Source organism: Rhododendron vialii, chromosome 8a, assembly GCF_030253575.1.
Source record: "Rhododendron vialii isolate Sample 1 chromosome 8a, ASM3025357v1".
NCBI lineage: Eukaryota > Viridiplantae > Streptophyta > Magnoliopsida > Ericales > Ericaceae > Rhododendron > Rhododendron vialii.
In genome coordinates, this window is record NC_080564.1 from 824,191 (window position 1) to 848,580 (window position 24,390).

The window sequence follows — 24,390 nt, forward strand, 5'->3', positions numbered from 1 at the left end:
CTTCGGTACCATTTTCATTTTACTTGTTCCTGTTTTCTGTTTCTAATGAAAGCAACGTTGTCTCTAGCTTGAAAAAAAGGCTCCACAGTAAATTAATCTTTCTACCCAAGGACAAAAAAAAAAACCCATATTAGTCCCAAACCTAGCTCTCTGCAGTCCAACTGGGCCTCTTCCGTTACATCTCAACCATTTATTTTTGCATTCAACTGTCCAGATTTCAAAACACTCTTCCCGAGAAAAGTTTTTTTAAGATCTGGACCATTACAAACACTTTTGGACGGCTATGATCACACAAAAAGCTCTCTGCAGTCCAACATCAACTGCAGAGAAGCCAGATTTATTAGTCCCCATAATTCACTCCATAATCCAAAATAAAAACGAGGCCTGTCAATTGTCACGAGAAGAAAACTCTATCGCTAATACATTATGATCGTTTGATATCTCTAGCTAAAATAAACCACTACATCAACAGCACAAATGCCAACCACCCTAACTTCACATAATGCCGTTAACAAACAGTAAAATATCACAAAATTGTTACTCATACGGTTTAATTCCGCAGAAGTTTGCCATATTACTCATACTGCACTATAACAACCTCCTCTGCCACAATCCAGTCCCCAGCGGCAGTGTTTTGCTTATCGGAGAGGGAGCAGTTCTGGAAGACAATAGGAATGTAAAGTTAATGGCACGAAGTATTGGATAGGCCAAACAAACATGACGAAGCAACCTACGTCCCACAAACACCATTAGAAATTAGGGGAAATCCACATTTTTGTCATTGGGCAAAATTGAAGCATAAAACCATTCAACTACTCTTGAAAGTAAAGACATTTTTCCTTGGCTTTCTATTACTCTCTCTTCACTCTGTATTTAGCTTAACATTTGATGGTTAGGTAATGGTTCACAAAGCATTACCTTTGACAAGACAACTTGGATGCTATCAATTGAAATCTCCATTCAATCTACTCGGCCGAAAGATGTACAATTGTACTAAAAAGTTAAAGATCCAGAACTAACGGCTGACCTACAAATCATTACCGTTGATAAGACAACATGGCTATTATCCATTGAACTCTCCATTCAATCTGCTCGGCCGAAAAATGTACAAACTAAAAAGTTAAAGATCCAGAACTAACAGCTGACCTACAAATAGTCAAGGGTGTCCAAAATGGTTGGTTAGGTAATGGTTCACAAATCATTACCATTGATAAGACAATTGGGCTGTTATCCATTCAACTTGCTCGGCCGAAAGATGTACAAACTAAAAGGTTAAAAATCCAGAACTAACGGCTGACCTACAAATAGTTAGGGGTGTCCATAATGGTTAGGTAATGGTTCACAAATCATTACCATTGATAAGACAACTTGGCTGTTATCTATTGAACTCTCCATTCAATCTGCTCGGCCGAAAGATGTACAAACTAAAAAGTTAAAGATCCAGAACTATCGGCTGACCTACAAATAGTTAGGGGTGTCCAAAAACACGTCTTCCATTGGGCAGTTTGGAAAATCAATCCATAGAACGAGAGATTTTGGGGCTGAAAACAACTGCCGGAATATGTTGAAATCGCCTGCTATTAAAAGAACTACATATATGGACTCGTATCTAGAATGTTCATTGTACGTTTGTGCGAGCTAAATATGAGCAACAGTTAAACAAACTCACCACAGAACAAGTATACACGATTACTGTCATCCAGTTCCAGTTCTCCAGAGAATATTCTTGACAATCAAGAGCTTCTCCTTGTAGAAAGTACAATAATGCGGGCATAAGCTGCATTTCATAATGCCTTGATCCACCACAGAGCCTGCACATCCCAGGATCCACTGCCCGTCCAGTAGCCAGCAGTGGCTTTCCCCCATACGAGTATCTGAAGGGAAAAAAAACCATGAAAAGACTGAGAGAATGGCCATACGTGTCAAAGGCCTTCCAAGATAAAATGTGTCAGGCTGCAAGGAAATATTTCCTCATCTTGTTTTCCTTCTACACCTTCCTTTAAAGATGATAATAAACTCGAAAAATGGATTCAACTTCTGATCACCAGTTCACCATTCACTTCTAAGTCTTCCATCACTAGAAGTTCTCGATTGCTATGTTTTGGGTTATTTAACAGCCCCGCAGTTTCTTCCGATGGATTCTAAAGGGTGTTTGTCAAAACATTAAAGTTCACAAAACTTGATTCCGAAAATTAGAATCGAAAAGCATCAAAATTAACTATCATCAGGATCAGCTTTAAAACAGCTTTTTGGCCCAGAAGCAGAAGTAGAAGCTGTGACAAACACAATGAAAAAGGTCTTTGGGGAATCAAAATCTAAAATCACTCTCCAACAAGCTATCGCAAATGCGCCATAAATCGAAGCATAAGTTGATAAAAAGCTGCTAATCATCTTGCTCTAAGCAATGTCATTAAGGTCCACTATATAGTTGGAGAAAACTCCTAAGGTCCATTATATAGTTGTTGAGTTTTTAGGTCACTACCTAGCAAGTAAAGCAGGAGTGCAGGACAATCAAGGAGGTCTACTACCAATATGAATCAGAAGCAGTTGCCAATCAAACAAAACAATACACGAGGGACGTGTTTATGGACATTGCCCAACTATTACAGGCTACCAATGCAATACGATCTGTTACCAAGTTATTCGAGGAGTTCCATACCTGAAACATTGATCTGGATATGCATCCATTTGTTTCTTGAACTTGAGGTAAGTCCTGTCAGCATTCAAAGCTCTGTCATATTCATACGCCTCTTCTTCCCACATTTCGTCTTGTGTCTGATCATCAAGATCTCTTTGGTTTTCACTTATGGAGAGTGAGGTGTAACTTGAAGAAATAGATGCGACGTCCTTTGAGAATGTCTCCTCCTGCGAATATACGTAGAAGCAAGGCAAGACTGCAAATAACAAATACTTCGCCAAATATTTAACCTTTTCAAAACACAATGGCCAAACAGAAGCACCTCGCATGGTTACACCAATATTGGATGCCCAGCCAAAACAATCAAGAAATCATGTTGTGACTTAACAAAAGCAAGAATGAAAACATTTTTCAGGAAATTTCGCACGTTTATTCAAAAGAATTTCTTGCCATAACAGTTGTGGACACCAATAATCACCTCCCTTAGCGTTGTGAGGTCTATTTAGGGAACCGACATTGAATAAGTTGGTTGCTTTCGCACTTTTACACACTTGACACTATCATGAACTGATTCACCCTTCAAATACAGATCATCCTCAATGCCTTAACTCAAAGAAAAAGCACTGAGAAGGTTCAGAATATAGAAAAGAAGAAATAGGAAAGGGTTCTCTCCTTGTCCTCCTTGTTACTACCACAAACTAAAGAACAACATGCTTGTGAAAATTAGTTTACTTATCAACACCTCACCCAAGACCAAAGACCGTGTCAAAGACTTGCTTTCTCAACTGAACCTGAAGAAAAAGTCAAACAAGGCGTGAAAAATGCCACCGTGTTTACTGGCTCAGCATCCCACCACGCCAGTGGTGGTCTGAGGCACTTCATCTAGTGGCGAACACCTAAAAATGCATAACCTTTAATGCATGGTGGCCGGAGGTACTAATTTCCGGCAATGGCCCTCTCAGCCACAAGCTTCAACCAATAAAACTAGTAAAAATAAAAAATAGTAGCTCCGGGCACCATGGCATTGCCGATTATGTCCTTTCTAGTATTCGTCACCCCATGAAGTGCCTCTGACCACCACTAGTATGGTGGGACCCCAAGTCTTTCATGCGATCCTCATACTTGCATGAGATATTACAAAACTGGTATTGGAAACTGGAACAATTTCACAAACATCATGTTGTTTGATTTGTTGTAGTTGATGAAAAGAGAACAAACAAAAGGAGTAGAGAATAGTTTCCCATGGCTTGTTTTCAGTTCTCTTTGACCTTCTAATCTTTCTCTTACACCCTTATCTTTGAGTTAAGGCATATACATAGATGATGATTCATGCCAAGTAGGAATCAGTTAATAGTAGTGTCAAGTGTATCAAAGTGTGAAGGCATCTCACCACACAACGGGAGGGATTTTTGGTCTTCTCACAATAGAATTTCTCTCTACCCTCATGGAGCTAATCTCGTCAAGTGCAATGAGAAAGCTAAAAACCTAACCATTTCCTGAGTCCTGACTCTAGCAAACAGGTATCCGTTGCTCATTCTAAAGACGAATGGATGGAGTAGCCTCAGAATTAGCTTCTATTTCCAATTTTTATGCTCTCTAGTTCCTTACTAGGGAATCTGCAACAGAAATTAGTTTGAAGCTTTGGTTGCAATTTGTGTTCCATGACAAGAAACCACAGTCAGAACTCGCATTAAACATGAGAGTCATCAGGCATCGAATTCCATGCAATATAAACCTTGTTAACGAATATATACACAAAACTAAGCACATAACGTTGAGATTCCTTTTAAAGAACACGGGTTATACCTGGTGTTTTATCATCAACTACTCTTGCTGTTTTGCTTACAGGTGACGGCTCCAAAATAGCCTTGGAATGGGAATCTTTATTTTGTTTCTTGGGGTGAGAAGCCAAGGTTGCAGCTTCCGAAAGTGCTCTACCCAACTCCTCTAAATCTATGCAATCTTTGTCCCCATCATCGTCTTCTTTAGAGTCAAATGGCCACATATCCTCCCGCCAATCAGCGGTTGAAATGGAAAGGGGAGAGGTAGTCTGAGGAACAACTTCATGACAGGTTATATTTGACTTTTCAATAGATTTCTGAACTCGAAGAACTCGCCAGCTGCATACTAACCAAAACAATAACATAAATGGAAAGCTATAACTATAATTTTCCCTTGTGAAGAAAAATGTTGTAACCCCTCCATTTCGCTTGTTTATTTTGACAGTCATGTCTAAACAAGGGTAATCAAACTAACAAATAGCACTTTCATGAAAGAAATTGACTTCTTTTGAATGGTGGGTCTTTTTTCTACAGGATTGTTCACACTTCACAGTAGTACATTATTTGTTGGTTTGATTGAAAGCATGACTGTCAAAACTGGAAAGAGCAAAATTGGACGGATCGAGAATCATAGGATAAAAATCTTAAACAACTAATTTGACAAGACCTTACGGGAGAGCTCCCACATTTTGGCATTACACAACCGAAAACAAAGATTACACGCTCTTCAATCTTCAAAGAATTACTCGAAACTGGAGCATAAACCTAGAAAGCAAATTGAGAGAGGGGGGCATACAATGAAAGAAAGAGTTTCAACACCCTCGTATTGCAATAATAGATGATTAACAATAAGAAAAGTCTCGAGGTTAGACTGTAAAACCTGTGCAACAAGACTCAGATTGTTTCCACATTCACTGCACAAAAGCATATCAGATCTTGAGGAAGTATTTGGAAAGGGCCAGTCCTGTCAAAGAATCACGTACAACTAAACAGAAGAAGTCTCCACAACATTACGCCACATATCACATCAAATGCATTAACTTACGGGAAGCCCGCCGATTTTTGTGGTATAGTGATCAGATGCTTCACACTTATCATCAGCCCATGGTCCTGGCATGCCAAGAATGACTTCGCCCATCCCTTAGTCTTAAAGCACAACAACAGCAACGACCTAATGCAATTGGAGGGAGAGGAATCATATTTTTTTCCGACCATGAGATGAACCATATTACATATATGATCCAGGTAAAAGAACATCCACATAATTCAAAATAAAGTCAGGGGCTATTAGGCTGAGATGAGAAAAGCACAACAATTAAATAGTCTAATCAAACTCAAGTACTAGGGATGCATTCATTTCCTCGGATAAATGGAAATACCTTCAAATTTCTATTCATGCTTTTTCTCGAGTTTCTCTCTCTACATGTCTCCTTTCTGACAAGAGATCTTCAGATGAAATATCAACAAAGGAAGGTCTCTTTGAAGGATTGCATGTTCAGTTTTCTTCCGAGGGAGGACCAGATCTCTTTGGTGATTAAATAGCTTCCAAGAACCACCTAAACCTTATTCGCTGGGGATTTCATTGGGCCACACACAGGTGAAGGTTCCAAATGAAGGTGCTTCAAAGCTGATTGAAATTGTTAATATCACTGATGGCAACTCGAGTGCATAGTTATTAAGGGCGAGAGGCGCAAAGGTCTGTTGGGGTTTAGGCTCGAGGCAAGGCCGCGCCTTATTGAAGCGAGGCACACTTATGCTAGAAAAAATAGCTAAAATAATGCACGGAAAATTTTCAAATAATGAATACTAAGACTGAAGTTTAGAAAGTGTACAACGTAAAAACTCTTAAAATCATCTACCGGATGCCAAATAGTCAACAATTCTTGCATAGATGAGAACTAAAACGTCAAATTCAATAAAAGACCTTCTTCCAATACTTGCGACAGAGGTTGAGAGAGATCGTTTGGTTCGAGTCGTTATCTTGATTGACATGGTGTACTGATGAGTGAGAATCGTTTAGCCCTTAGGTTAACACCTAGGCTACATTTTTTTCCTTAGAATTAAATTTGGCACACATTGAAAGAGGCTCTCACTGTGCATACACCTTGCGCCTTTCCAAAAGGCGTGTGCCTTGGTTGCGTAGGCCTTGGTTGCGTAGGCCTCGCCTTTGTCAGATCGCCTCACCCAGACTCCCTCCAGGCACCAAGCGCGAGCCTTGTGCCAAGGCACACCTTTTACAACTATGCTCGGGCAAAGCGTTCAACAGATTTGAACGAATGGAGGCAGTGAGGATGCTTCTCTTAATCGAGGCTCATCTAAAGAGGATTGAGCGAACAACACGAAGGAAGAGGGTCAGAAAAAACATCATGATGGAAGTGTAGCGAGTGTGCAGAGTCGGACAGGTTAGGGGATGATGTGTGACCATCGTGCGCAGACAATTGCCAGTGGTGGAATGTGATGACTGAGCTGCCGATTGCTTTTCTAGAGAGTTTTAACTTTTGAAAATGGCTAGTTTATATGCAAATAAGGGACAGAGAAGCTCTCGACAAAATCATCGTTACTGGCCCTCAATTTGTCGACAAAAATTAGTTGATCGCAATGTGCTCCAAATATGCAGCCACGAAAATAGGAATTTATAACACTCCTGAGTGGATCGGTTTCACTTATACTCCTTTCGAAAAGTGGACTGATGAGTGGGCGGTTTTTTTCCAGTAACATTACTCATCTTTCGTGTTGGGAAAACTTACCCAAGCTAAGAGGTGACTTATTTCTGCTAGGATTCTGTGGAGGTCCAAGCCAATATTTACAATATTCCTACATCTTTTTTCCTTGACCTTGGTCATGGGGACCCATCTGGAATCGAAGTGAAGCTCCTGTGGAGGTCTTGAAGGTGCAATGCTCGCATGTCATTAGGTTACACAATAGTACATGCCCCTCTCCCTCTAACCATGCATCAACACTATATCGATGATGAACAATGTGAAGGGTGCCGGGAAGTGAGGACAAAGAAAGTAAAACTCCCCAAAATGCATGGAAGGATGTAAATAGCAGGAAAAGGAAAGCAAAGCCAATTTATCACCGTAAGACCTAATCTTTAGAGCATAGATGTGAAGATGTTTCAAGGAACTCCAGTATCACATATGTTTGATGTCCGCAACTAATGCACCATCAGCATGCGGAGTGAAGGATAGGTCTTATTAAATCATTTGGCCACTTCACAAGAAAAAGGATATCCAGAGAGATAAGGTTAGCAAGACACCAAGTTCCTCAAAGCAAGGAAAATGAGAGGGCAACAAACCTCCTCAACTTCTTGAGGATTATAAAAACTACCTTATCAACCAAGATTTAGTACCTATGAAGCACTGGTACTTCTAAAACATACTCGTACTCATACCCAGAACGCACCGGGTACCCGTACTTTGCATGGTACTTCCGTACAAGGTAGACTAAACACATACCAACACTTCTTTCTACGACTTTCATGTGACCCCCAGAAGTACCCCAACATATATCAAGCCGTACCCGGTACATAGATGAACCTAAGTTCAATAACACTTCCTTTTCTATGCTGGACATGATTGCTAAATAAAAAAATTGGTCCATAAGTTCTTAGTATAATGGCATTAAGCTCTGATTTGTACTTTCAGTTTGGTGTTAAACTTTTGCTTTAGTCATACCCCAACCGTATCCGCACCCTACATTTTATAAGTTTCGTTATACCCGAAAGGTACCAGTACCAGTACTTGTACCCGTACACATGATTCTTATTAGTTTAGTGCCATGTAGGATAAAACTTCTAAACCAGAGCCACAAAGCTACAGAATATGCCAAAACTAACCCAAGACTGAAGACCCAACTGATTGAAGAAGAATAACGAACTTTGGCTCCCATCAACAAATAAAAATAAAAACTAACTATGGTTTCTTGATCATAAAACGAACTATAGTTAATTGAGAACTCTTTGATGCTAATTTGTTCCGCATGTAAACTCATTGTGTTGGCAGAGACATACAGCTCCACAATACTCTGTTTTGCTTGCTAAGAAAGCCAGGAAAACAGAAACTAACCCAGATAAATCCGGGGTTTTTTTTATTATTTACTAGACCACAAAATATCATGTTTAGGCATCAATTATCAATGAAAACAAAAACATAGATAGAGATGGGTACCTGTTCTTATCGTCGCCGGAGCTTTGCTTTACCCTTTATTTATCCAATAACATTTGAGAATTGGGGGTCGATTCTGATCGATTTTGTAATTTAGGGCTAACAATATACACTATTCGCTGGGACGGTAATGCATTTGATCCGTCTAACAAATTGAACCCTGTACTTCCATTGTTATACCCTATATTTTAATTAAATGGCAATGTGAACCTTCAGTATATACTACTGTCTACTGGTCTGTTTTATCGAGGCAAATGCTACATCACACCCATGTCTGCGTAATAAAACATAATGGTGTGAGAACTACACAAATACAAATTAAAAGGAAGGCTGAGATTCATTTTGATCCAAGGACTAATGTCCGTTTTTCAAATCTTTTAAGAAAATACCCACACTTTTACAGATATATTACAAAATTGCCATCAAATGATGTATAGTGCCATAGACACGAACAAATACTAGTTTGAGTACATATCCAAATAGGGTTGTATTGTTCTGTAACAATTTTTTCCCGAGTACTACTTTACCTTGTCTACCAATGGCAAAAATCTAGAAACACACGTCAGACGTTGTGTCTAATTCTTGAAACTTGTTGTGAATGTAAATTTCACTTATCCCATCGTATCTTTAAGAACTTATTTAGTACGCAGTGAATCTAAAAATATAATGTTACACTCCACAAAACTTAGATACATGGAGTCGTATCTAACTTGGGAGCACACCAACTTTATTTAGTTTGAGTTTTGAGAGTTTTAGGATAATAAGTGCAGAAATATAGAAAGAAAAATATCCTTTTTTTACCACTCTTGAAACTTATCAAGCCACCAAGTTGAGTCTCTAAGGGTGAAAAAAAAATAAAACCGCCTAATCTAAATTGACCAAAAAAATTTGATCGATCTTTTCGGTTTTCGGTCGGTCCAACCCGATTCGATTTCGGTGGGGAAAAATTTTCAGTGCCGAGCGGGTACCACGTGGTGCCCGCTCGCCCATCCGGGCCGTCTATTGCGTGTTTGAACGACTCAAATTTGGGAAGAGAAAAAGGAGTGAGAAAGTTTTGGGGTGAGAGGAGAGAGGGCGTTTAAATTTGAGCTGTACAAAAGTGTATTGGACGGCTCGGATGTGCTGAGTGGATACCACGTAGGATATATTCGCTCGGCACTGAAAAATCACTCCTAAGAGAGAGAGAGAGAGAGGTGTTACCTACTGAGGCCATCCACAATAGTATAATAAAAAATGGATAACCAAAAGTTGACACATCAGCTTTTGATTATTCATTTAAGAGGTTGTTAAGCTTACCAATGTTGAGGTTCATAATGGTCACTTCTAGTCCATAACCAAAATAATGGATCCACAGCCTAAAATTGGTTATCCAAAGCTTAAAAATGCTTTTGATTATTGAAAAATGTTGCTAGTTTTGGTTATCCAAAACCTAAAATTTGATTATTTTTAAGGATATTGCTAAGTTTGATTATACCATTGTGAGCTATTTTTTGCACAAACATTGTTAACTTTAAAAACAATTGACATTTGATTATACCACTGTGGATGGCCTGAGGGAGTGATTTTTAGAAGGCTCGGATTAAAACTCTCCCTCCTCTCACCCCAACATTTTTTCTCTCTCCAAATCTGAGTCATTCCAACACGCAATGGATGGCTTGAATGCGCGAGTGGGCATCACGTGGTATCCGTTCCGCATTGAAATTTTTTTCTCTCTAGTGACACATCATCTCAACCACACTCTTCTCACATATATACAGATGGGTCCCACTTAGGGGCACATCATCTCAAACCCACATGGTGAGGGAGAGGAGTGTGGTTGAGATGATGTGCCTCTCACATACAGGTGGGTCCCACTTAGGGGCACATCATCTCAAACCCACATGGCGAGAGAGAGGAGTGTGGTTGAGATGATGTGCCCCTAACATTTTTTGAAGTTGTACATGCCAGTGACAACAATTTAGGGTTCCCAACGACATTCAATTGAGACTTCTTTCTTTTCTTTTTCTTCCACGACCAAATGTTAAGATGAAGGCTTGTTGATCCTTTGATTTGCTTTGATTCTCAACCAATTGTTTTAATTTGATGAAAATACATGACTTTTGAATTGGTGTTTGTTAAAAGAAAAGAAAAAAAAAGAACAGGTGGAACTTGTGGTTGCAAAAACGAGACTTTTTTGAGTTTTAAAAGTGCTGTATTTAGTAACTTTGTGGTTGCAAATAGCAGCGGCCTTGATTTCTGCTCCTGAGTGGAACATACGACGCCACCAGCTCACAAGTGCAGTTCCAGCAGTAGATTTGCTATGTCTTCTGTCCTTTGTTTCCCCCCGTACTGTGCACCCGTAAGCTTCTTTCTCCTAGTATTTCCTGTGTTCGGAATTATTCATTCTGTGTTTTCTTTTCTCGAATCGTTAAGTAGTTGTGATTTTCTGTAGTGTTTTGGCCCAATCATCATCATTAATCACGATCTATATCCATTTTTTTCTGACTAGAAATTGAAGGTCGGCATTGTGAGAGGACTATACTCATCATCGTTATCATCGTCAAGTTCATCATTTCGTGTTAGGGTTAAAGCTTCTTCCTGTCCCATTGATGAACCCATTCTCAAAGAAGCTCTTAAGGTAATTCCTTTATTTTTCTTTCTTTTTTTTCCGTTATTGGTAAGTTAATCTCAGGGCGTTGGCCTTGTAACTATTGTAAATTGCTGAGAAAGGGTGGAAACTGGAAAGGAATTCAAGTCTAATATGTAGCTACTCCAGCCCTGAAACTGGAGTTAAAAACCCTCAAAGTGCCTTTTGACTCAAACTTATACCAATTTGAGTTTTAACATTTCTTGACCCATGTTATGAGGACCTACTGCCTTAATCAAATTTGTAACAACTAGTTTTTGGTGGTACCTTGTGGCAGCGCCGGCATTGTTAAATAGGGCTGGGCTGTGATGTGTCAAGTAGGTTCGTGTCATAGAACACTCAATGCTAACCTGAATTTTTTAGCTAAAGGCATCAAATATGCTGACCCTAAGATGACACTGTCAACACAATTATGCAAAATCTTTATGACCCTGTTCGTTTTGGGTTACGAGGGAGGGTTTTGAGAGTAATCAGTGGACAGAGATAAAGAGAAAATTTATGAGGGAGGGTTTTGTGCTTTGTTATAACTTGTTTACTGGGTAATTTGCTTGCACCTGTTTAAGTGTACCTATAGATTGTTTCATTCTGTTTCAACTTTAGCGATTCCCAAGGGTGTATCGAACAAAAACTTATACTGCAATTTACCATTCGCACGGAACAAAAGAATACAAACAACTTGAAAATCCATGCATGAGCTCCCCACAAACACCATTTAACCACCGAAAGTACTCAAACCTAGCAGATGATACGTACTATCTTGCAAAACAGAAAAGTCTTGTTGCATGATAAACTTCTCCAATCAGAAAGCATGCCCGAGGAGGCGAGGACTTCAAGAAACTCCATAGAACTTCCACCATCCAACAGATTGAATTTATGTCCTTTAACAATAATATGATAGAGAGTTCAACCACATTAAATCGTGTCCTAGCTAGTAGAGTATATCCTCACAATTATGCAAGATTTAAGATCAACCACTATACTCACACTTTCTACTGATTGACGTCATCTTTGTCAATAGACAAATTATAAATTTCTCCAATTAGCAAAAGCATGTCCAAAGACTTCAAAAACTCCATAAAACTTCCACCATCCAACAGTTTGAATTGACCTCCTAATATATTAATACAAATTGAGACTTCAAACACATCATGTCAACAAACACAAGTAGTGTGAATGAGAAAAAAGAGTTCATTCAAGTCCGTATTTATAGACGAACAAAAATAAAGCTCCCATGATCTAAGCTTTAATTCTCACAAATGGTCAATAAATTCAAATCATAGCACATTTGGCATGCGCCTCTCTTGGCGTAAAAAATGACAGCCCTGAACCTCATGCCAATGCAAGAGAATTTGGCTTCATGAGAGGCAGCTGAATTTGAGCTGTACTACTTGTCAAAAGTGCCCATACCTCCACGTAGGATTTAAAGCTCCCATTGGAGCTTCTCTGCTCGTAGGTGGATTCCTAAGATTTTGTCATCTTATTACATCGTCCTGCATCAATGGGATTGCTTTAGCTTGTGTCGATGAAATGCTCACTGTTTGAAATGTTGATAGCGAGTCTCAGATATGTGGAGTGCAGTTGCTAGTTGACAAAAGTTTGAGCTAGGGCTCTTTGAATAATCTGGAAAATGAGCTGGGTGAAGCCCACTTCCTTTAAGTAACCTTTTTATTATTTTGTCTTTTTTTTTTTCCAGAAAACACCCCTCCTTGATTTGGAATCAACTAAGTTTTTGGTTCTTTTCCAAAACAACGGTGGAACCCTCATAGTTTTGGATCCATTGACTTAAACTGTAGAGGTTCAAAAGTTACTAAAACCAGTTAACTTGTGGCCCTCAGAACCGGTTTTGGTCTTTCCCAAACATGTATTTAGGTTTTAAACAGCTTCGCCAATAGCATGTGTCCCTCAACAAAATATTAGTAAGGGTACTAATATTAGTCTTTCCGAATGACGTACTCATATTTTAAACAGCATCCCCATACTCAACAAAATAGTACTAGGGGTTATTATCTGACCAAATCAGAAGCTAAGGTATGGCCTTCATAAGCTGTCTTGCTAATTTGCTAGTCTTCCTGTTCCTTCTCTGTTTCGGAATCTATTTTGCAGAACACTTGCTACAAAACTTTTTTGACTCAATTTGTCAACCAAATAAATTTTCTATATAAGTTCTGGGAAGCAAACAATACAAGGATCGCCTAGTTGATCCGTATTTGCTGTACTTCTGTTGGATTTATACTCATCTTCTTGATGTTATGTATGACATACAGGAGGGAGAGCAATGAACACTTTGTTGCAGTGAGCCGAATGTTCTGTTTTAGTTTGTATCTTGCATATCTTCTCGTAGATATTCATAACAAAACCAGTAAATGGGTGAGCATAGGCCCAACTACTCTGAAGTCCTCCCTGCTTCCATGGCATTCTGAGCAAGTGATTCATCGCTGCAGTGCGGTTTGGATAGTCTAGTTTCATTAATATAGGGAATTATTATAGTATAGGACTTTGTGAATAATTCTGACCACTACTTCATGAAATAACATGTTGGAAAACCTATCTTATCGTGTGAAAATGTTATTGAGTTTGCCTTGGACATTGGTTGTCTCTATTTGCATCACTTGTATTATTTCTTCGTTATTTTTTTATTAACTTTGGCTACTCTTATCAGGAGCCTGTCGCTTTTATGGGGGGAATATTTGCTGGCCTTCTGAGGCTTGATTTGAATGAAGATCCACTTAGGGAATGGGTTGCTAGGACTGTGGAAGCCTCTGGGATTACGGCTGAAGAAATTGATACTGAACAATCCGAATCAGAAGAAGGAAGCCCACAACAGATAGAGATTGAATGATGGTTCTTGAGGCTTGTAATCATGTTAAGTGTATTATCATGTTGAATTTTTTGCTTGTGTCATTGATTTGATATATGTGATGCGTCTACATGCCTTGCACGGTATTCTTACCTTTATGCTAGACCTGCATGGTTTTGAAAAATGTGCAGTGTAGACATGTAACCAATATATGTACCCCAGAAAATGTGATGTTGGATAAGTACATGGGTCTGTTAGCTTCTCCCTGTTCATCTTCGGCTAATAAATAAAAATAAAAGATGAGCAGAGATGTTGGATATTTGCTATTGGTTTTTCTATACATTATCCACAAGCCTCCTAATTAGATCTCATGGTTTGTTATCTGGCTCTGAAATCCCTCTGAAGCTTCACCAATCTGTAGTACCTTTTTGTAAGCTGCACCGTTTGGTAAGTTAACTATCGTACCTCCGGTTGCAAATCAAACAATGCTACTTGCACATACTTTTGTGCACATATTATGCACATACATTTTTTGTGGGGCCCATATCGGGGTTCCACAAAATAATCCGAACTGCTCATCTTTTTTAAAATATTTTTGGAAGGGTTCCTGTAAAAAATCAACTCCAATGAATATCGGTAAGAGCTTTCTCAGAAATCGTAGGGCAAAACAGAATGATTCGCCTTACGATTTCCGAGAAAGGTCTTACCGATATCCGTTGGAGCTGATTTTTTACAAAACCCTCCAAAAAATATTTTAAAAAAGATGAGCGATTTGGATAATTTTGTGGGACCCCGATATGGGTCCTACAAAAACGTATGTGCATGATATGTGCACAAAAGTATGTGTGGGAATCATTACTGTTTGCAAATTTCTGTATCAATTGCTAGTTATCTGTAGAATTTTATGAAGTCTACAATTAGACAATCTTTATTCATAGTTATGTCATCCTATCTCAAGCTCTGTATTTAAAATGTTGCGGTGCATAATATAACTGATTATGGCTGTTGGCCATAAACTTTTTTTTTTTTTTTTTTTTGTGTTTTTTTTCCCGATTGAACATAGACAAGTTTTCTGTTTCTGGGAAATAAAGAATTGACAACTGAACATATTAACAGGCCTAATGATCCACAGTATCCAACAGTATTTGATAAGGTTTTCTCTAGCCAACTCCCATTGATTTGAGATTCCTCCTTGTAGTTTTTCACCTTTGTTATTCTAGAGATTCAGAGTCATGGATGTTAAAACATATCTCATGCATACACTTTCACAAATATTAATACTCTCTGCGAATATCAATGCATCTTTACCTATTATCCTCCACCCTGAGGGCGGAGGTTCGTATTTTCCTTTGTCTATACTATTAGCGTGTATGCTAAGGTGGAAGATATACTATTCAAATATTATATCTCTATTTTTTTGAGTAGCAATTATGCGCGGATTTGCTGCTAGTAGTATTATAAAGCCATTAGAAAAGCATTCTAATAGAGGTCGAACAAAACCTGGCATCTCTTTACCATATGGGAGAGTCAACAACTGTTGCCCACTTCATATTTAGTACGGAGAACAAATTACTTTCCTCTATAGATTTTTCCCCATATCTCTACTATATGGGTGTCCTTCTAGCACCACACGCAAGTCTATGTGCGTGCACTAGTGTGTGGTGCTAGCATTGTTGGTGGTGAAATTTGGCATAGAACACCATGTGACAGTGCAGCATACGAGCTGAATAATCTCTTCTAGAAGAAGATGGAGGAAGTGTACTGAATTGGAAAAGAGATAAAGGAAAAGCTGAGGAAACTTGGCCAATGAGGTTACGTATATAGTTTTTGAATGGAATCTAAAAAAAACCCTGAAACGGAACGCCACGGGAGCTCCGTAAAAAACCACAAATGAAGGGCGTAAACGTCATTCTAGGGTGACGGAAAAAGGAAAGGAAATCGGATATTTTCCGTGATTTTATGGTACCCTTTGTGTAAAACACAACACACAATCAATCTCTAGCCGTCCATTGCTGTAATAAATGGCTAGGATTCGCTCAAATTCTTCCCCATAAAAGTTAAACTTTTCCTTGGAAGAGTTTTTATAAAATTTAGACCGTCCAAATATATCTGGACGGTCAGAATTACGCACACAACCAACACAACTGTTGTGCAAGTAGCATTTTTGCTTTTTATTCAACATTGACGCTTTGACACTTGAATAGTTGAACGAAATGTTTTTTGACATTTTTCAACTTGGGAATACGACAAGGGGTGGCCCTTTTGTCTGCCTCAAACTAGTCATTTGGCATCTTTTCCTTTGTTGATCAATGCTTTTCTGGTGTGAAACCTTGGAGGCAGGTGGGGACATGACACGAGTCTTAGATATTACACAACGAATATAAGTAGAATATAAGTCTATGTGCGTGCATGTGGTGCTAGCATTTTTTGTGGTGAAAAATTGGCAGAAGGCATCACATAACAATTCTGCTTACGAGATGAATAATCTTTTCCAGAAGAAAACAGAGGAAGTGTACTAAATGGAAAAGAGAAAAAGGAAAAGTTGAGGAAACTTGCCTGGCCAACTAGGTTACGTATATGTTCTTTGTGTGGAATCTTAGAAAAACCTAAAGCGTAATGCCACACGAGCTCAGTAAAAGCCCACAAACGAAGGGCATTATGAAACATCATCCGAGGGTGACGGAGAAAAGGGAAGAAATCATATGATCTGCATATTTTCTCATGATTTTGTGGTACACTTTTTAATTCATCAACATTTACGCTTTGACACTCGAATAGTTGAGTAAAATGCTTTCACTAGCATTTTTCAATCTGGGGAGATGAGTGTTGGATATTTTGTTCTTGGTTTTTCTATACATTATATATACAAGAGCTCCCTTATTTGACCCCAGGGTCTTTTATCTTGCACTGAAACCTGTCCTTTGAGCCGTCCCCCCCACCTGAAGCTTCACCAATCTGCAATCACATTTTGTAAAGCTGCACCATTTTGTAAGTTTAACTGTTGAGCCTCCTTTAATTTTAATATTGCTGTATCAATTGCAAGTTTTTTGTCAGGTGGAATTAATTGCTAGTTATTTGCAGTGTTTTATGAAATCTACAATATGTAAGCTCTGGGTTTAGCATGTTGCAGTCTATGACATATTTACCGTGAGGCAAAACCCCCCACCGTTTTGGACCAAGACAGCACCTTTGTTACTTCCCTCCTTGGTCTCCGGTTGGTATTACTACGTTTGAGATTAACTTGTTTACAGTAGGGGTGTAAACTTGGAGTTTACACTCTCGCCATGCGTGGGCTCCATCTACAGTTTATTGCAATAATTTGAACTGTTCATTTTGTAGGGCTCGCAAAATAGTGGATATAAGCAAAAAATCAGTTTGACCCAATATCGATAGGTATATCAAAAATTAAATTTTGGTTTATAAATTCGACGGCCTGGATCATTTTAACTTAAAAACTATTGACAAAATCCAGGCCGTGCAATTTAGAAACCAAAATTTAATTTTTGATATACCTATCAATGTTGGGTCAAGCTAATTTTTTGCTTATATACACTATTTTGCGAGCCCTACAAAATGAATGGTTCAGATTATTGCGATAAACTGTCAATGGGACCCATACATGATGAGGGTGTAAACTCCAAGTTTACACCTCTACTGTAAACAAGTTAATCTCATTATTACATTTATATGGTGGAAGTTTGAGTAGCGGTTTATATGGTGGTTTTGAAATGGATACAAAGTTTCCACATAGTATCAGAGCGGCTGAGCGGGCCTCATTTCACCCTACATTTTAAAAATTCACAATTCACACCCCATGAAGAAATAGACCAGCAGCAAAAATATTGCATTATGATAGACCCAAAAAGAGATTACACGTGAGTCACGTGACAAACCTCAAACACGGCTGCATGTAAAGGGGGATATTAAAGAAATATAGTCCCACATTGCTTGAGAGTACAATGAGTGATCACTTGATAACATGAGGGACTTCTCCACTCATTGCCAATTTATTTTGAGATAGATATAAAGTTTTCACATGAGAATTGTTTTGAAGGAGAACTTGTGGGAGAGTTATACATAAAATGCCTACCTCGATGTTTGGATTGCCCAATCCCGACTCCAAGCTCGGTTGCCCACATACGAAATTCATAAAAAATCAAAAGGTGGATAGTAAAAAATAAAATAAAATACGAAATCAATGTTACATTGTGCTTTTAACTTGAAAATAATAATTCAAAATGTAACCCTAGTTATACTAGTGTTTTATGATTAGTATGATCCGATTCAAATGAAACAACATTTTCTTGCATTTTTTGAAGTAAATTCTTCAATTAAGTTTTTGAAGTTTCGAGTTTGAATGGTGTGGGGTCGTACCGTCATAGAAAAGAAAAGGGTTTCACGTTTCCTCTATGGTGGCTTTGGAATGGGCTTTCTTTCAATCTGAAACTTTTTATTTGTTGGGTTCATAATTTTTGTTTTTGGTTGGGTATACAACAACAAAATTTTTATTAGGATTACAAGTGTTTTTCAGATTATTTATTTTTCTGGCGGGAAAAGTCTCAAAAGGAAAAAAAAAAAGTTCTCAGAGTAAAAAATAATCTTATTAGAAAATGTAATCTTTTTTCTGGGTTTGACTTTGGTTTTATTTTCATTTTAAGGGAGAATGGGCTACCAAACGGGAGTAAGGGAAGGAGCTGAGGGGCTGTCTAGGCCCAAAACGGTGGGGTTTTGCCTCACGGCACATGTTGCCGTCCTTGGAGGGCAGCAGCGTCCCAGGTCCCAAAAAGAATACTACTCCAACTGATTTTGGATGTTTGTGCCGCTGTAGCACAAACATATAGTTTTGTGCGTGTGTGTGTGTTTTTCCCGAGGAATTTTTCGGTGCCGGATAGGTATATTTCACGTGGTACCCGCTTGGCACATTCGAGTCGTCCAATACACTTTTGAACGGCTCAGTTTGAAACCCTCTCTCCCCACCCACCCCAACACTTTCTCTCCTTTCTTTCTCTCCAAATCCGAGCAGTCCAAAAACGCAATGAACGACTCGGATGCGCCGAGTGGGCACCACGTGGTACCCACTCATCACTGAAAATTTTTCCGTTTTTCCCGGATTGAACATGGACAAATTTTCTGTTTCCAGGAAATAAAGAACTGGCAACTGAACATAACAATAGGCCTAATGATCTTTAGTATCCAACTTACCTATTTGTTAAGGTTTTCTCTAGCTAACTCCCACTGATTTGAGATTCCTTATATATATTTTTGTTTTTACCTTTGTTATTCTAGAGGTTGAGAGTCATAGATGTGCAAGCAAGATTGTTGTGAGCCATTGCCAAACAGAAAATTTTGCTCGCGTTCAAGCGGAGCTGTGCTCTCCACCCAATCCCTCCCACGTTCCTCCCATTACTTCCTCAAGTGAATCGTAGTTCATTCATCTAAAGGGTATGATTATTTTCCAATATACTAGTGTCAAATCTAGCAAGTTTTGGTGATTACGTATTGAATTCGGTATTTTATACTTGTTAATTAGAGTAAGCTAGGTGAAGCAAGGAACACAATCAACGAACCATGGTTGATGCCGTTGTCTCCTTCGTTGTGGAAAGACTTGGTGAACTACTCATCGAACAAGTTGTCTTTTTGCGCGGAGTGAGAGATGAAGTGACATGGTTGAGAAACAAATTGGACATGATGTCGTGCTTCTTGAAAGATGCGGAAGAAAAACAGGATGGAGACCACCGAGTGCGCAAGTGGATATCCGACGTTAGAGATGTGGCTTATGATGCCGAGGATATTATTGACAACTTTATACTCAAAGTAGAAGAGGGAGAGGGGACTCCAAAAAAGATGGGGCTAAAAGATTGCCTTAAAAAGTATTTTTGCATTTGTAGCAAACGTGCTAGCCTTGTCGAACAAGCAAATCTCTATGGTATAGGAAAAGAAATAAATACACTGAAGAAGAGGCTCGAGGAGATCCAACGAAATCGGGAAATTTTCAATATTAGAGATATCAATGATGGAAGAGAAGGATCAGATCGCACGAATGAAAGACTAAATCAACTACGAAGAGAGACGCCATACGGAGACAATGAGCTTGTTGTAGGCTTTCAAGAGGATGCTGCAAAATTGGAGTCTGAACTTGTCAAGGAAGTCAAACACCGAAGAGTGATATCAATCGTGGGCATGGGCGGCTTAGGTAAGACAACTATAGCTCGGAAGCTTTACAACAACAATTGCCTTAGAGACAAATTTGACTGTTGTGCTTGGGTTTCTGTGTCCAAAGATTACAAAATCCAGGATCTTCTTCTAAGAACCATAAAATCTTTCGAGAGGCCGACAAGGAAAGAGGAATTTGAACTTTTGGAGAAGATGAAAGAATTAGATGATTTGGAGACTCAGCTACGTAAGTATTTGGAAGGACGTCGATACTTGGTGGTGGTTGATGATGTATGGGACGTAAATGCTTGGGCAAGCTTGAGGAGAGCTTTTCCAGACAACAAAAATGGAAGCATGGTAATTATGACGACCCGAAATAAAACTGTTGCCGAGCATTGCGATGAGAGACCGTATGTCTATGAGCTCCCATTTTTGAAGGAAGAAGAAAGTTGGGAATTGTTCTGTAAGAAAGCGTTTCCTACCTATGACGAGGTTGGAGACAAGAAAATTTTTTGTCCTCCAACCTTGGAGGGTTTGGCAAGAGAAATGGTCAGCAAATGCCGCGGCTTGCCCCTAGCCTTAGTCGTATTGGGAGGGGTACTGCACAGAAAACATCCCGATGAGTGGTCCAAGCTGAAAGACCAAATATGGCGCCATGTAACAGAAGAGTCGGATAATGTCAAATACATATTGGAATTAAGCTTCAACGATTTGCCTCATCACTTGAAGTCGTGCTTTCTTTACTTGGGTTTGTTTCCAGAAGACTATGAAATTGATGCTGAGAGACTTTGTTGGTTGTGGGAGGCGGAGGGTTTCATAAAACTGGATGAGGAACCTTTTGAGATGGCATATCTGCAACAGCTAATTGACAGAAGTTTGATTCTAGTTTCAGAAAGAAACTGGAGGAGAATCGTGAAATGCCGAGTGCATGATTTGCTCCGTGATCTTGCAATCCGAAAGTCAAAGGAGCTAAATTTCCTTCACATCTATGATGGAACTCATCATTCACAGCTCACTCGAAATAGTCGACGACTGGCTTCACATTGTGGATTTAAGAGGTTTGTTTCATTGGATCATTCAGATATGCGCTTACGAACTCTCTTGTTTTTCAATTGTGAAAACGAATCCAATGATTTTGAAATAGCACAGTTACAACCTTTATGCATGAAGTTGAGATTACTGAGAGTGCTAAATCTTGAGGAGCTTTCTTTCCGTGGTTCTCGAGAAACAGGGGAAGTAAGGCTACTTGATGAAATAGGGAAACTTATTCACTTGAGGTACTTGGGGTTACGTGGCACAGAAATAAATCAGCTCTCGCCGTCCATCGGTAACTTACATGCCCTACAAACGTTGGAGCTAAGTTATGATTCCGATCCAATTCAATTACCTGATGAAATACGCAATGCAAAGCAGCTAAGACGTTTAGTTGGAGTTTTCAAGTGGCCGTTTCCGGTGGACAATTTGACTGAGCTTCGAACTCTCAGAGGGGTGGTAGTTGAGGATCAGATGGAGTTCGAACCAACGGGTTTGATCAATCTTCGTGAGCTCTGCGTAAGAATTGAGGGAAGGGACAAAAGAATCACACTAGACTCTATCGGTGGACTTAGAAGCCTCCAAGCCTTGCATCTAGCAGTTGATTTAGGAGACTCTGGTTTGTTCCCTGCATTGCAACCGCTTTCTCATTGCCAAAACCTCATCCAAATGAGATTAGAGGTCGAAGGAGCTTGGAAGTTGCCAGCAAAGGTCCACCAATTCCTACCGAATCTCAAGTACCTTTTGATAAAATCTAAATCTCTTACTGAAGATCCCTTTCCTGTGTTGGAGAAGCTTCCCAATTTGACCGTGTTGGAGTTGCAGAACTATCGTGGACCTAAATTGGTTTGCTCTGCTAAAGGATTCCCTCAACTCGAAATCCTAGAGGTTTATGGAAGTTCTTACGGGGAGCTGGAAGTGGAAGAAGGAGGAATGCCCACGCTTAAGGGCTTTACAATGAGTGGTTTTAATCTTTCCGACAATTCAGAGAGGCTACGCTCCATCCCCGACCCGCCCTTTATTGATGATGAGGTTTGGCCTTACTAAGTAACAGAACGTGTTACCTGGGAATAATAGCTTGCCTGTTGTAAGAGGTGCTATACAACCTTTAATTGTTTATTTTCTTGTGATGTTGATGTTGTTTGGACTACTGGGCTCAGTAATCTTCATCGGCTTTCATGTAATTAAAGCTTGTGTTCTAATTAAGCTCATGAAGCCTATGTTTCGTGTGGGTTCAGTACTAATGCCAAAGGTGGTGGCTAAATTGTTTGTTTTTCAATCTTGGAAAAAAACTTCTCCTGCCTTTTTATCTATTTTTTTATTTAGTTCATGTGAGAACATCAATATAAGATACAGTTATAGGGGCCTGCTGAGAGGATTTGGACACTCAACAACTTGGCCTAGCTTGTAAGTTCCCTGCTACGTTTGATATAAATATATTGTGCGTAAGGGTGAGCAAAAAATCCGTCAAACCACGAATTCAGTTCACATCAATCCGAACCGAAATGTTTGGTTCGGTTTTTTAGTAGTATAGTTTGGTCATGGTTTTAAAAAATTAGAAACCGCATTATATGGTTTGGTTCGTGAATTCACGTTCACGGTTATGATTCCAAACCAATCTGAACCGTATAATACACACACATATTTATTTATAGTTATATATATAATTTAATTATGATTGAGCAAATAAATATGGGAGTCTTAGTCAACTACTTTTCTAATTTATTGATCCTATTAAATCCACCGGAATATTTAGTTTTCCAAGAAATTTGGACTAAACTTCCATATATCACAAGAAGTTGGTTGCTACCATGCTGCTGGTTCTACCCTTTTGCTACCTCATTTTAATTCAATAGTTTTAATAATTTTCTTTGACCTTTTATTTTGCTAAACTATCTTAAGATGTTTAGTAGTTGGTATTCTTAGTTGGTTCATTTTAGTAACTTACCAGTATTTCATTTTTTTAGTTAAGACTTGAGGCAATGGTTGATATTCTACTACTGGAGTAGTTGGTTGATATTAGTGTGTTTTGATAATTTGTAAGTGTTTTTTTTTTTTGTTAATTGAATGGAATTGGTTTAAATATAAGTTTTTTTAGTTTATCTTTATAAATTTAAGTACTTAAATATAAATAATTTTTTGAAGATGATAGATTAATTCAAAGCAAACTATGGTTTAAAACCAAAACCGAACCGTATTTAATGGTTTGGATTGATTTGGTTCTATGTCTTTTGTGGGTTGGTTTAGTTCTCCAAATTCATAATCCGCAGTATTATTTTGGTTCTTAGTTTACTATAAAACCGAACCAATCCGGACCATACTCATCCCTAATTGTGCGTCTTTTGTTTCATCTAAGAGTTTGTTGTTGTGTTGTTTTTTGATCTTATGATTTTCTAAGCAATTGTGGGATGGGGATATAACTAGGGAAGAGAAATAGCAACCGACAAACACGAACTCGGGCTTCACAGCATGTAGAGAATTTCCTGTACCTCACTGGCTTTATCCGAGAATTTTTGGGGCATCATAACAATCGACTAAAGGGTAATCATTTGGATTTGAGCTTATGGAACAATACCGACACTCATGTTATAATCTAAAGTACAACTTACAATGAGGGCCAATTTGGATTTAAAAGTGAAACGGTAACTTTTTTTTTTTTTTTTTTCAAAAAAAATTCGTATTTGATAATTTTGCGTCAAATTTTTGTTAATTATTGATTCGCCTCGGCGAGAAGAATCGAAATCAAATTGACTTATTGATTAATTCTTGTCTTTTTGAAAAAAATTATGAGTTTTGATCAAAAATTTTTACTTTTCCCATACTTCTAGCCAAGACAAATCAATAATTCACAAAAGTTTGACGCAAAATAAACAAATGCGAAAAAAATTTAAATAAAGACAAAAAAATAAGTTACTTAACTTTTCAATACAAACCCACCCTGGGCAGGGGGAAAAGGAGTTCTTTGAGTATTCTCCGTATAAAACAATCACATTTAATGGAGACCTATCTAAATGAGTTAATTGACATAGCAATTTCATTTAAGTAGCAATGTAGCATAAAGAAACTGAAGTTTGATTTCAACACAACACTTTAATTGGGAACAGGTAAGCTACTGGTATTTCTTTCTCGTGTGCTCCGACTAGTACATAAGAATGAGATTTGCAAACGATTACGGGGGATACATACCAAAGGGCATA

General features: G+C 38.6%; 3 protein-coding genes across 7 annotated transcripts; 2 read left to right on the forward strand and 1 right to left on the reverse strand.

The window, feature by feature from the left end:
• Positions 1-284: 284 nt before the first annotated feature.
• On the reverse strand, positions 285-8,742 carry LOC131298164 (uncharacterized). 5 transcript variants are annotated; one of them, XM_058323487.1, is made up of 8 exons: positions 8,589-8,742; positions 5,465-5,590; positions 5,300-5,383; positions 5,087-5,184; positions 4,445-4,758; positions 2,660-2,894; positions 1,670-1,874; positions 285-658 (listed from the first exon to the last, which is right to left on the reverse strand). In XM_058323487.1, the coding sequence occupies exons 2-8, from the start codon at positions 5,555-5,557 to the stop codon at positions 575-577; spliced, it is 1,113 nt and encodes a 370-aa protein (XP_058179470.1). In that variant the 5' UTR covers positions 5,558-5,590; positions 8,589-8,742; the 3' UTR covers positions 285-574. The 5 variants fall into 5 exon arrangements, with proteins under 5 accessions (XP_058179470.1, XP_058179474.1, XP_058179473.1 ...); XM_058323491.1 differs by having other exon boundaries at positions 5,300-5,333; positions 8,589-8,710; XM_058323490.1 differs by lacking the exon at positions 8,589-8,742 and adding an exon at positions 6,513-6,537.
• Positions 8,743-10,725: 1,983 nt separating this feature from the next.
• Positions 10,726-14,334, forward strand: LOC131298165 (UPF0426 protein At1g28150, chloroplastic). Its single transcript, XM_058323493.1, has 3 exons — positions 10,726-10,923; positions 11,074-11,202; positions 13,871-14,334. Exons 1-3 carry the CDS (start codon positions 10,885-10,887, stop codon positions 14,048-14,050), a joined length of 348 nt encoding a protein of 115 aa, XP_058179476.1. The 5' UTR covers positions 10,726-10,884; the 3' UTR covers positions 14,051-14,334.
• Positions 14,335-16,647: 2,313 nt separating this feature from the next.
• LOC131298166 (putative disease resistance RPP13-like protein 3) lies at positions 16,648-22,418 on the forward strand. Its single transcript, XM_058323494.1, has 3 exons — positions 16,648-16,996; positions 19,295-19,450; positions 19,539-22,418. The coding sequence occupies exon 3, from the start codon at positions 19,577-19,579 to the stop codon at positions 22,238-22,240; it is 2,664 nt and encodes an 887-aa protein (XP_058179477.1). The 5' UTR covers positions 16,648-16,996; positions 19,295-19,450; positions 19,539-19,576; the 3' UTR covers positions 22,241-22,418.
• Positions 22,419-24,390: the final 1,972 nt, after the last annotated feature.